The 14,274-nt window shown below is 43.5% G+C and overlaps 1 protein-coding gene across 2 annotated transcripts in view; it reads right to left on the reverse strand.

Moving 5' to 3' along the window:
- Positions 1 to 14,274, reverse strand: part of RNF128 (ring finger protein 128) — a 43,891-nt gene that overhangs the window by 11,719 nt on the left and 17,898 nt on the right. For both annotated transcript variants that reach the window (XM_029997137.1, XM_029997136.2), the window contains exon 2: positions 2,478 to 2,725. In XM_029997137.1, coding sequence (XP_029852997.1) covers positions 2,478 to 2,725 — 248 coding nt within the window. The remainder of the gene's footprint in view (positions 1 to 2,477; positions 2,726 to 14,274) is intronic.

Consider the following 14,274-nt stretch of genomic DNA (forward strand, 5'->3'; position numbering starts at 1 on the left):
ATGCAAGCTGATCAGTTGTTTGACTAATATTTAGTATTTCACGGAGCCAAAGCCAAAGTCTCAAACTTTGGATATACACTGAAGATCCAATCAGCCGGCTAACAGGGAACACTATAGCATCACCTTTTAGTAGTTCACCTTCACTAACAAGAACTTTCTTGTTATTCTTTGCTTATCTAATCATTGTGAGGTCAGTTTTTAGATGCCATAGTATAAAAACAATTGAAAGCGACTCTGGATCGTCTTGAGTTTCACTTTTACAAAATAGTACATTTTTACCCCCTGAGAGCAGAAAAGCTTTCTTCTATTCTTATACTCTATAAAGCACTTTTTAAGGCTTCTTGATTTCAGTTCAGCTGAAATCATGTGGAACTGGCATGTCATTTATCAATGCTATTTTTCAATCTACAGTAAACTCCTTGTGCACACAGAGCCCAAGATAGGTGAAGGTGCTAGCCAAGCAGACTGGATTTTCCCAGTACCATCTACCATGGAGGCATTAACAACATTTGTGGCTTGTTGAAAGCCTGATAGTTCAGAATAGAGCTGGACTTTGACAACTGCTCTGTTAAATACCTTCAAAGGAGGAAAAATTTTCATGTGATTTGATAAACAGTGTCTTTTGCAGACCAGCTTCTAGGGCACACAGTTTTTTCCTGCCCAGGTTTGTTTAGCATTAAACGGAGTTCTCACACTAGGGTAGATGGCAGGGAATGAAAGAGGGAATTCAGCAGCAGGAGACAGTGTGCATCTCTGTCCACAGATGTCAGCAAGAGGACAGCATCAAGTTACAGAGCTCTAGGCCATCCCTCATGAAAGGTACTACAGAGGCAGCTCCGTATGACATCCAGGAGTAGCAATGCTACATCTCCCAGGCAGATGACAACTTCCAATACCACTCTTCCGACTATTCCCTTATCGTATCCTCACGCCACTTCCAGGTGTGGCATAACCCCAGAACATGCAAAGAGGCTAAAACAAAGCACTTAAAGGAGGTGTAGTCCAGGAGTTGAGGCAGACACAGCTTAGAAGAGGCACAAACACAGTCTGGCTCGCTGTTAGATCTCTAGTCTCAGTAAGGATATAGCCAGCTGACCATCATCCACAAGGTTACACTTAGACAACAGGATTTCAGAACAAACCAGACTGAGTTAGGTTCTGTGATTACTAGAGAGAACCCGGCATTCAACTCTGGCCAATATTTGAACCCATTCAACTCCAGGAATATTGCTGTCATTCACCTTAGCTAGTCTCTCTGCCTGCCAAGAACAACGATGCTTCTGCGTGTTAACATTTTAAAGAAGCCAGTCCTAAAATGTTACAGAAGCCTGAAACTGGCCTGGATTTGAACACCTGTGTCCAACTTCTAGCTTCATCAGCTTATTTCAGAAGAATCTTGCTCAAGAGGCCTGAAAATCTCCAGGACAGCAGAGCAGCTCAGTAGGGCAGGTCATCTGCGATGGCAGAGAAATCTGTCACTTCTTCAACTATTTAACCAGTGATCCAGAGATAATTCACGTACTCTGAGCCCAGCTAGAGTGAGATGCTCGTGCTATTGCTGTCTGTAGGAGAGAACTCTGTAACAACTCTTCTTTCAGAGTTCAGGTAGCTCCCGCAAGAAGCACTGCAAATACCAATGGTCTCCTTTGCAACACAGCTCTAAGAGCAAGGCTGAAGTAAGTACTTGCATCTGAGCCACTCAGATCCTGTTCCTGCTGCTGCCCATCACCTTTGACAGATGTCATGCCAGGACTTTATTCTCACTTTTAAGGCATTTGGTTAAGCCCTGAAGTAGCAGGTATAAGGCGGGTCTGATCAGACTGAAGACAAAGCTGTAAGCGTTAGTCCTATCAGCTGATCAGATTATTGCACAGAAGAGAGTTACTTGGAAACTTAACTCATTAGCAACTCCCTGCCTGCAGTTTAAAAAGAACACAATTAAACAGTGCTTTTTTTCAATTCCTAATTGAGGCTGTCACTGCAATTCTCATAAGGCTTTCAGTCAGAAAGCAGCTTTCAACAAGCAGCAGCTTCCCAATTTGTGGTCTACAGAAAGGCGGCCAAAGTCTTGCACCATTTTGCAGACACATTTGCAGTCATGTCTCGCATTACAGCTAGCACATAGGCAGTGCTACATGGGAAGTGTGAGGGTCAGCTAAAAGCAGTTTAGGTCTCTCACCGCCTCCAATACATCCGCATTACGGCTGCACTGCAGTTCAGGGAGTAAAATTTATAGGAGACAAAGTTAGCTAAACATGATCAGTTGCTTTCTCCAGACTGTTTACTTTCTGCCATTTCTTTGGAAAGTTTTAAGCTGCTTAAAGATACATCTCTTAGCATTTTAAAGATCACACTCTCTCCTTCCTGTGGAACGAACAAATTCAGTAATTTTGGTGCTCAACAAGTATTTTGCCTTAAAGATCCACAGCATGGAGGCTCAAGGGTATAAAAAAAAGCAATGGCACACACAAACTCACCTGATTCCTGGACTGGGCCCTTGCGATCCTGAGTCTCCGAGCAGAATAAAAAATAAAGTAGCCCATAGTTGCTGCTGTGACAATGAAAAACGACACCGAGATGAAGAAGATGGAGTATTGATTCATCCAGGGACCATGCTTTTTCCCCACTTCAATAACCATAGTCACTTTCATGCCACTCTCAATCCGGTGTAAGATCTCCATGCCTTTCAGGTTGCCAATCATAATTGCAACGATGCTTTCAGCACCTGCAAAGGAGAAGGGGAATCCATGCTCAGTTCCCAGGTGTTGTATAAAAGTCATTGTCTTAGATGTTCAAGTGCTAAAGAACAGACTGGAAAGTTTCTCACTAGCATTTGGAGAGTCAACATGAGCTGATGGAATAAGTGTCATCTCCATGTGCTTGTTCAGCTGAAAGGTATGTCCGATTACCTATGAGCTGCAGAATTGAACCATATTTAGAATTCATTCCTCTCCATAGCACTCCTCACTCCCATATAGGACACGCATTGTCATTAGTTTAGACTGAACACTTTGGCAATTTACATTTTAACATGCCTTTAAACTACATGAAGTTAAAAATAAATCCTATACAGAGTGAGGTCACTAGGGATTGCGGTATCTCCAGGAGCTCAGGGATGCCAGGTACACAGCTGGTGGCTTAGGGACCCTTCCTGTAATGGGTCTGACTCCCTCCCTGCTCCGCTGCTACTTCTTAACACCTCTTTTCTAAATTTGACAGTACTGTTGAGTACTTCCCTAGACACTGAGCAATCAAAGCCATAGATCAGCCTCTGCTTTGCCAAGCAACTGAGAAATGTTTAAGTGAATGAGTGAAATTTGGTTGTGAACTATAAATGTTGTTGTGGGTTTCTAATGCAAATTCAGAGGGAAGCAAACATAGAGGTGTGCTCAGCTTTTAAACAGTTGGTGGCAGATGGCAAACTCCATCCAGATTTTAACAACAGATTTCATTTACTCAGTTGAACATCATGACAAGCCATCAGAGGCATCAACAGTTTTATGGTAGGAAGAAATTTCAAGCAATTCTGCTCACCATGTACAGAGCAGAACAAAGCTGCTTTCATTTCTGTGACAAGCAAGTGCTTGAGGACACTTGATACTATCTGCAGGAACGTCAGGCAGTCCCAATATAACAGAGAGGCTCTTAAGAGAAAAAAAAGGCAGGAAGGGAGACAAGAAAATTGTCACTGGCCTCTCTCTAAACTAAACAGAGGAAAAGTGGATTCGCAGAGTAGCCAGTCAGGAGGCTCACTGCATTAAACCATCAGCTGCACAACATTCATAATAGATACTGCATGGTGAAGGAATAAAGGCTGCTACAGAAGTGCTATTTTTAGCTAACCTCCCAGCCAAACACTTTTTAATGGGGAGACCAATTCTTTTTCCTCCATTAAGAGAAACCTTATCCAACTTTCAGCTATCAAAAAACGTAGAATTGGTGTTAAACCACAAAGGCTCTCACTTGAGGAAGTGCTTATTAGTTTTCCAGCTTGTTCACGTAATGCCTTTGATCCAAGATGGCTAAGCATGATGTCTTGCAACTCTCCTCAGTGTGACTAAACTCATCTTTTATTCAGAAAGCTCCTTGTAATGAGAAGTACATCACACAGAGAACAGGAAAAAAAAAATTAAAAAAAAAATCAGCCAGACCGCAACAACCATCCTTTATGATGAACTAAGGCTTATCAGCAGTTATAAAATGAGCTGGAATCAGGTGTTAGGAGCAAGTAAGGAATTAAGCATTAAGTCAAGCCAGAAGCTTTGACTTACTTTCATAAGCACAGAACAGACTGTGACAACAAGAAAATAAAAAGCCTGCCAAAAAAAGCAAAAAGAGCTTGTTCTGCCTTATTCCCCTTCGCTTCTGCATGTCTCACTAGTCAAATATAGCTTGTGGTTATGCGCAATACAAGATGTAGCGTAGGGATTCTCGTTAATGAACTGTCACCATCAGCCTGCAAAACCACTTCAGCTACTAAGCCATCAGTTGTGAACAAGTCTTACCCTTAAAGAAAAAAAATATCTTCCATTTAAGTTTCAGGCTAATCAGTTCACCAGGATGTTATTAGATGACAGTTTTAAGTCTTTTCCTGACACTTTTCCCCCCAGAGACTTCTCTCGCAATTTCAGCTCTGCTTTAGATAAACACATGCGAGTGGTCAGCTGGTCGTTTTGATGCTGGAGCAACAAGGGCAGAAGCAAGAGTGGTCATTTCCATCAGCACCTGCACTACTCCCCCCTGCTCAGAGCAAACCCCCACTGACACAAATCGGCATCCATCTTCAATATTTTGCAATGCAAACTCTTAGGACCAACAATTAATTTCTAAAGGCAATTAAAGGTGAGCTAACCTGACATCACATTGAGTTAACCAAATGCCTCGTGCCAACAACATGGGAAAGGAATCCAGAAACTGCACGTAATTTCTGGCCATCAGCAGCACAGGAGTTTAGTCACTTCAGAAGCAGTTTTTGGACAGGGACTAAACAAGGCTATGGCACCATCACACAGGGCCTGCCATGCGGGCATCGCCCTTACCTGGCAGAAAACAAGGCTTCCTTTGCCTGTCAAGAGGCGATTCAATGATGCCCTGTTAGCCTGAAGCTAAGATAGAAGCCCAGAATCCAAGTTTAGGACTACCGCTGTGGTTCTAGAATAAAACCAGCTAGGATCACCCTCAGCCAGTGCTTCTTGAACTGCTGGATGGGTCCCATCATGATAGGTACTGAAACATGTTACTGTGGCCTGGAAACCACCAACCTAGACACAGGCTTCTGAGAGTGCTTGGGCATCTTAATGGAAATGAACTATTTGAGGGGACACCTGCAGAGGTGTCTCAAGCAGAGCAGCTGCCCTGAACTTTCAGCTTTCCCCACCCCAGACACCAGCAAAGCAAGAGGAAAGTCAATTAGTTGTGCGTGGCAAAAGCCTCACAGAAACCCAAGTTCCTCACCTAGGCGTCAGGATTTGTAATTCAGGTAAAGCTTTCTGTAACAGTTTTTAAGGGACATTAGAAGGTGAGATTAAGGGGCTGCCTGTTTAGCTAATAATGGGCTCATTGCTAAACAGAAGCAAGACCTGTTTGTTTAGTTAAACATTTCCCAGCCTCTCTCCTTTCCCATCTCCTGTGAAATTGGAGAGGGAAAGTTATTCAAGTCTTTAGACAAATACAATCTGCCTCTGTGGATCGGGAGTTTTGCTGAAGGTACCTCCCATATCATAAGGCACCATGCTAGTCAAAATCCGAAGGATGCTGTTTTGCAGATATAGGTTGGCACTGATGAAGCACAAGAACTTAAATGGTTTGTTGGGGCAAGGGAAGAGCTGGGACACAAGCACATTTGGCACACAAGGACAGCGCATGACTGGGATCAAAGTTTTACCTTCCTGTATATCAGGTTTACTTACATGCAGAGTGGAGTTGCATCTATTTATACCAATATAAATACCTATATTAAACTCTGCCCTGCAAAGACTTCACCTCTTCTGCCATTACACTTCTGCTCCCCGTAAACATGAAGTTACAGATTTGGCAATTCAGTAGGGAAACGCAACGTGCAAGAGGTGCACAGAACTGGGAGCATTAACTTTTGCACAGTAAACACCTGTTTTTTCACATTCATTAAGGGGATTATTGTAATCCAGTGCTACTCTTGTGTGTGCTACAGATAAATCTATTCTGAACCAAGCAAATTGTAGGTCCTGGAGAACAGTCACCCCACAATGTTTAGCAGACTGCAATGTGACCTAATCAATGCCTTATTAGCGGTCAGTTTTTAGCTAAAAATCACAATCTGTTCACACATTAAAGCGCCTCGAGGCAAGGATTAGATCTTGGGGCCAAATAAATCCCCTGCTTCAAAACAAGGTATGGCAAAGCATTGCTTACCTGATTCAGATTAAGTATACGCAATGTACAGGATAACCAGAACTTTATATCTTGGAGCCACTGCATATGACTAAGTCCCAAATGAGTAAGCACCTATGTGCCATTGCTAAGTATGGTGGGACTCCATGGCATACCTCAAGGCAACACTTGCATTGCAGATCCATGCTAGAGCACAGCGTTGATGCCTCCACGGTCCCCATATCTTGCACAGCTATCATCATAAACCCTCTCCCCACAGAAGCTGCTCAGAAGAGCTGTCACAGTGAATTCAGGGTGAACAAAACTGCAAGCCAATTCCCACAGGAGGTGGAATTTTCAGACTTGGTCTAATTTTTTTTTCCTTCCTGCCCCATGCAAGTGAAGGAATGAGAAGCCCTGGCAGCTAGAGGAACTACCTTCTTGCCAGACATATTACAAGCACAAGTACAACTTCTAGAAATACTACAAGCAGGTTTCTCTGGGTGTTACAGTGAAATTTCTTTTTTTTTTTTTTTTTAAAATGAAAAAGGAACTGGTTTTCCATAGATATTGATTATTAATATCCAGTAATGAGCATTCCTTTCTCATTTCTCTGTTGGGACCTGTTGAAGTTGTCTACCCTTTCAGGTAGTTGTAGTACAGCTTCCAGGTGGTCTGGAGTTCACAAAGTGTCAAGGAGAATCAGAGATTAAGGAATGCACCAGGTTTTACAGTAATTAGAGGCTACATGACTGAAGGCTTTCTGCCCAGCCCCCAAAACTCACTACTGTTAAAGCCCTTCTATAATACAGAAAGGGAAAAGAAGGGAGCTACACTAGCACTCCAGGTGGAATAAATACAGCAGAGTAAGACTTAAAAGCCCAGAGACTACAGCCACAGCATGCAGACTTATAGGGAAGTTCTGCCCCCAAGAGACTCTGCAATGGTGACACTGAGCTTGCTCATGGTCTTGACTTGAAGTCTGCTCTACTGGGGAGCATGGGAAGGTCCCATCAGCCCTCCAAGAGCACAGCTGCTAGCTCTATGTGTAAATGTAACAGGCAGATTTCCTCACCTGGGATGAAAGTTGAATGCTACCTTAACCATAACTAAAATTTAGTATCCTGCATCTCCAGCCTTGCAGTCGAGCAGCTCACTGCATGAGAACATCAGAACAAGTACAGGGCACTGCCTAAGCTTCACCCATTGCTGCTTTTGCTTTCACAGCAACCATCCCTTCCGAAACAGCTTTGGTAAGCAAATCTTCCCCTGGGGAGGGTAGGGTGTTGCAATAGCAGTGTGCTTTCCAGGGTAAAATCCTGGCTCCTGGACACTCCGGTGCAGATTCCTACAAGTTGAAACCACTCCACACGCGGCAGCCAGCTCAAGAGAAGGAAACCGGCCTTTTTGTGCATGCTGGTCCTCCTCAAAGCTCCAAGTAGTTTGAAGTCAAACTTTGCTGTTGCCCTTTCAGATCTTTGCCTTTTCTTCCAGATGTTAGAAAAAAAGAAAGCTTTGCCCCTCCGTTGATCTTAATGTAGCATTTGCATTGTGCATTTAATAAAACTGAAGCACAGCCTGGAAAGGGGAGGAAAGAGAGCACCTCCAGTAATTTAAATCTCTGCTGTGTTAGCAATCCCCCCTCAAGTTCTGAAGGCCATATTTAAGTTCCCCAGCTAATTAACTGCCAGAAAACAAGTTTAGTTTTAAGGAAACCTTTTTCAGCGTTTGTACTTAAGGAATCTTTATTGTAATACCACGTTTCTTATTCACCACTTGAGTTTCATAACCAAGAAAACTGAACTGGCTCAGATCACTAACCACAATGCCAGCTTTACAACTGTACATTATTTTCTGATGCAGCCCATTTTAAGGTCTAATATACTAGTACCTAAAAGAAAACATAATGTGCCTTCAAAACTTAAGCAAAAAATTCTCTTATGAAACTTTCCATCTCTGCACACTCTCCCCTCCTCTACCACTGACTTCGATACCCCACCTAACACCACAGAGAACATTAATTCAATCTAAGAGAAATATTTAACATTTTCTCTGTGCAATACTGAGGTGACACTGACAAATGCCGTGTGTGTTTTTCCAACTCTTGTGAGGCCCTGGCAAAGCTTTTTGCAGTGAATAATTAACTTCCAGCTGTTTGACAGCTTTGTATGTCATGGAAGCCAACTCCAGAACTCCAGCTCCAAGTCAGCTCCTCTAGCCTCACTTAAAATTGGTTTCTCAGCTCATTCAGGCATTGGAACTGGTTTGCATTGTTTAAACTTCTTTAAACCAACCTAATTCAGCTTCAGTTAAGTCATGAAAGACCCTTTCATTTCAGTTTAAAGGCCTCAGTGTAACCTGGGGGGGGGGGGGGGGGGGGATCTACAGATCTTTATTTTCTCTGATAGAAAAAGCCAAACCCCTCTAATGTCTCTATCACAGTTTATCAAGAAGAGGCTGTAAAACAGCATGATGGGACCCTCTCCCCTTTGGGAGCAGACCTAGCTACAACATAGTTTGGTGAAAACATTTGAGGAAGGCAATAGTTTTGTAGGCATTTTTGAGAAAGAAGACATAAAACATGGTAAGTAGGCAAGTTATTTCAGAACAAGGCAAAAGCTAGCACGCCACACACAAGCTCCAACATTTCAGATTCCGTAATTTCTCCCCCTTTCTGAAAGTCCAAGGTTCTGCATCAACTTTAAGCAGAGTGAAATTAAGTGCCCGGAGTTTTGCCAGTCGTATTTCACTTTGTCCAGAGAGCGCCTTGTGCAACCGGCGCCGCTGCCGTGGAACACCCACGGCTTCCTCTCCCCGGCACCGGCACAGCTCACCCCATGGCTTGCCTAACGCTTCGCTCGGGTACACCAGCAAACGGTCCTTCGTCTTGGGGGTATCAGCAATCCATTTCAACAATATTTTAACCTAATATCCAACCAACACAAAATTTTCCTCGGGACTCAACTGGGTTTTTAATATTGAGGAGAAACAGTTTCACAGAAGTCCCTGGAAGGGGAAGGAAGGGAAACAGTGCAGTAATTCTACCTAAAAGTTAAACATTATCTTTCCCTGTGTAGAAAGGGTTTTCTCACAGGCTAGTCATAGCTAGCTGATTGGAAGTTGTTTAATATCACAGTGGCAGAGTCAGTCCAGATAAACCAAGATTTTTTTTTTTTTTTTTTAAAAAAAGGATCACCTTTTTTGTTTTACAAAGGAATTAAACAGCAATTCAGCAGACAACCAATGAACTGTTTTCTCTGAATGCTTTAAGGGGACTGAGAAATGAAGGACACAGTTTTTAACAGGTTAAAGGCTGCAAGCATTCTGCTACTGCTGAGTAAGTCCTGCCAGAAAACTACTACAGGATGAAGGATTTTATTTTTAAAGAGCTTGCATGATCTTGCAGAGAAGTCTTCAGAGAATGCAGTCGCAAAAGAACTGTTTAAAGTACCACAGCAATAACCCATCACACCCCATTTCCGCAGCTATAGAAAGCTCCAGCTGACCACCATGTAAACCACATGCTCAGAATAAGCAGAATGGAAGAAATTACTTTTGATTTTGATTGTTTCCACATACAACAAGAGCAAAAAGCAGACTTCAGAATTTGAATTCTCAAGAAAAGGATAGGTTCTCCTTAACCACAGCAGAATCGCTATCCGTAGACTCTTTAGGGAGATGAAATACAAACCCTAGCCTTGGTCAGATGGTGGCTGGATCTTTGGTTTTATCTACAGGATACAGTGCTTGCAGCACAGAAGATCAGCACTAGCTGTGCCTCCAGCCTTGGTCAAAGGAGTTAGTAGTATTTCCCTGGCATCCCTCCAACCCCCAACGTCAGCAAAAAGGCATTGGGAGACCAAGCCATCTCTTGTACTTTAACATGAAAGACACTGTCAGTTGACTTTCCAACAATTCCCTACCAGATTAGCACACTTGGCTCTTCAGGCATGCAAGAAGATTATTTGATATACCATCTTTCAGGTTTAAAAAAAAAAAAAGACACAACATTTTGAATATTGCTTATCTCACTGTATCAAAATAGAAACAGGGGAGTTCTGGTGGTTATCGAACAGGCTGGTACAAGTTTACTGTTATCTGTTACAGTAGAAGGGAAAAATAAACGAACAGCATAAACAGACTGAGACAGTAATACGGACATGATGTAATTCACCTGGGATGAAAGGGCAGCGCCGCACACAAAAGCCATTGTGTCTCGGCACCACGCCACGCTTCAGACGCGAGGGCTATACCCGGCCTCAGAGCAGTACTGTGAAACCAGACGCCCGCACGCTACCTCTGCTCTCATCAATGGTACAACGTTGACAAAAAAAGTTAACGACTGCTGTCATCCACATGCACAAGGCCAAGTCTTATCGGGAACGCAGATCTGACCCAGCAGCACCAGTCCTGGCATTCATCCTCCATCGCACTGTCAGAGGAAACGTCATCCTCACGCCTTTATTGCCCTGCGATAAGCTCTCCCCTTTGCAAGAGGGAAGGGCGACTAAACTCATAGTTCCCGAAGAAATTTAAGCCTGGGCAAGCTGACATGCAGGTAGGCTTGTCCCTCCCCTTTCTCCTGCTCTGCATGCTCTCCACCCCAAACATTACCTGGCACCACGATAAAAGAGTTGCTCGCTTCCAGGCTACTTTGCAGTTATTTAAAGCAACAGCCCCTTATGACCCCAGCCTTTTGATTGAACTGTCTTCTTGCTCGCGGTATCACCTAAGCTTAAGGAAATCCACTTTCAGCTTGCTTTACTTGGCAGCTGGCGCTATGTCTGATCTCTTCCTCCTTAACATACAAATCTTTCAAAGTACAGAGGTAAACACTGAGCAGCAAGACACTTGAAAAAGTTGCAAAATCTGGCAGGAGTATTCAGGAACAGGAAGCAATATCCAGAGCTTTAAAAAGAAAATAAAAAAAAAGGGGGGGGGGAGGAGCATTACAGAGAAAATTAAAGATAAGAGAGAGCCTTAGAAGATCCTCAGCATGGTGAGGACAGAAAAGAGGGAAGAAAAGAAACCCCCTACTAGGTGGTGGTTGTGTTGTGCAAAAGCAGCCTGTATTTTGAAGAAGTGATGCCCACAGCAGTCTTCGTCTGGAAATGTACCACCATACGCTCCTCGCCAACACTACATTTATTAATGGGACTACGCTGCTTGGGAACTACCGCCCATGTTTGTCTAGGGAGGCTCCGGTGAGGTTGGCCTCCAGACTGGTCACCCAACAGTTACTGTGGAAAAGGAAGATCTCCACAACGGGAAGTACAGGGAAAATTTTACCAAACAGGCTGGGTGTCTAAAAGAGCACATCAAGACCAAACGTAGTTTTACATGACATGAGTTTCCACGGGTCCCCAGGGGATACTGGAGGTGGAAACCAACCTGCACTCTATTTAGTTTAACTAGCGTTAAAAATTACTATTTTCCAAGTGAATCCAACAATTACCAGCCTTTTTTTCTTCCCCCCCCACCCCCTTCTGAGCCTTTGAGATTTATGTAAATGCCGCCAGGCCCTAAATCTTAGAACATTTAGAACATGAAATCATCCTTTAAAACAGCAGCCAAGACAGTACGCTTATTAAGGACACTGAGATGAATGAGATCTGTAGGACAGCTCTCTTCACACGCTGTCTGGTCAGTGGCATTTGCAAGAGTAAAGTATCATCCTTCAATCTAGCAAACAGCATCTAAAACCCACTGGAGAAGCAGCAATCAACATTCCCTAATGAAAATTCTTTGGTGAATTTACCCAACAGCTTTCAGCAGATTTGATTTAGTAAATACATTGCTCGCCCTCTTCAAATGAGATTGAGCTCACAGCTAATATCCCTTGCTCTCAACATACTGGTAGCAGCTAAGCGCTCACTGGAAACGAGTAAGTCAGAGACCTAATGATAAAATAATGTAAGTCAGCACAGTGTAAGCCAGAAGGCATCTGTCTGCAGAAAGATGACAGGTCACATCTGATACAGTGGGGAACAGTGCTGAGCCCGACCGCTGTTTGCTCACTGGCACATTCAAGACCAGAGGCAAACAAGCACAGTCATTGTTTTAGGGCCATATGTCCCACGCAATGAAGCCTCTGCTACCACAGCTGTCACTTAGGATTTTAATTCATCCTTTCACATTTCAGCAGCCCAGTAAACCCGAAGAGCAAGGGCACTTCGCAGACCTGTTCCAGGCTATCTAAGGGTTGGTGCCTACCCTGCGGTTTTCCATGGCACAGAGGTACCTAAATTAGACCAAAAAGAGCAAGGGTAGGGATCAGAAGCTGTCAGTAGCACCGACCAGTCTATCCTGCTTCTCAGTGCCTCTCGTGCTTGCTCAGACCTCTGAGCTGTGGGCAACTCCAACTCGCTACCGCACCCCCCCCCGTACCCTGCAGGTGGGAGATCAGGGTCATCGGCCAGACTCTCTGTACCACGCTCAGTTATCGGAACGCCGCTATAGCTGTGACATTAATTTACTCTAAACCAGGCAGCCAGGAGAACTGAACTGAGCACATAAAGACAAAGTTGCAGCACATCCACATGAAATAGCTATTCTCAAAGAGCTGCGAACTCCAGGCACTACAGACTGCAAATACGATCCAGGCACAGTGGATCCGTTCAAGTTCTTTCTCAATAAGGAGCTGCTGGTAGGAAGGGCTAAATAATTTGCTGAGGCTCACCCAGCCAAGGCCAAGGAATATGGGAGAGCAATGGGTCATTAATTAGACCTTGCATCCTCATTCCTCACCTCGGATGTGCTCGGCGCAAGTCTGCACTCACTGCGAAGGAGAGGTGCACTATCTGTTTACACAACATTTACAAAGTGTTAGCACAGCCTGCCTTGGGATTACTAGTCTGTCTCAATCTTTAACAGAAACAGTTTTACAGGTCACATCAGCCTTTTAGTATCATGGCAAAGTTTTAGCTTGTTTCTAAAGATCATGCCTGACACAAAGTTGGAGCAGAGCACAATTATACCCTTTTGCCATACGCTGTTTCCTCTAAGCATACGGAGATTAGCCTTCACCTCAGTGAAATTCCTGCAGAACAAGTTAAGTGGCAGTGCTACATACTTAACCTTTCCTTCCCCTTTCACCCACTGATGCAAGTTTACACTTGAACCAGATCTTGTTAGCCTGAGATACGCTGTTGCTGTTTTCACCAGAATTACTTAGCTGTGTTCCCCCAGCATAAGTCCTCTGCAGATCAGGTGATTTGCTTCTCAAGGCTAGAGTTACACAACAAGAGAGAAACCAAAGAAAATTATCACAATAGCTTTCTGACCCGCAAAGAATCCTTCTTTACCAGCTGCAGGGAAATACTTAACACCAAAGAACACTCTCCATGGTTACCACCATACCCTGACACCAAAGCCACCTAACAGCCCGGCTCTATCTTAAGTCAAGGTCCACCTTTAAAACAAACCAACTCTTGTCATGCACTTTTTCCCCACATGCTGCTGGTTTTCTCCAATCAAATGTCTTTTTCGGAAGGTCAATATAGATTACAGAGAGAGGTGCAATTATAAGCACACAGGACTGTACTTTGAAACCCTGCTCAGCCTGCCACAGAGCGGTACCATCTTCTTAAAATGAACACAGTTAAAACTCAAGTTTGCCAATTGATACGGTTTTGTGCTTATAAAACTACAAAGTAAATATTACTTTGGACTCCATTAAATCCTTGACATTCCATGTGTTAGAAAGGATTAGGCCGGATTTCATCATATCTGATTTGGCTATTTATTGCCTTCTGTTGTTTTTATTGCCAGGGTGGTTTGGGGCTTTTTTGGTTTTGGGTGGTTTTGTTTGCTTTTTTTTTTTTTTAAAGTTGCCACACAGAGCACTGTTATAAGCAATAAAAAATTCATCAGACTAAACATGATTATAAGAAAAGAAGTCTGTGGAAGCAGGATGACCAGGACAAA

This window comes from Aquila chrysaetos, chromosome 21 (assembly GCF_900496995.4).
Source record: "Aquila chrysaetos chrysaetos chromosome 21, bAquChr1.4, whole genome shotgun sequence".
Lineage (NCBI taxonomy): Eukaryota > Metazoa > Chordata > Aves > Accipitriformes > Accipitridae > Aquila > Aquila chrysaetos.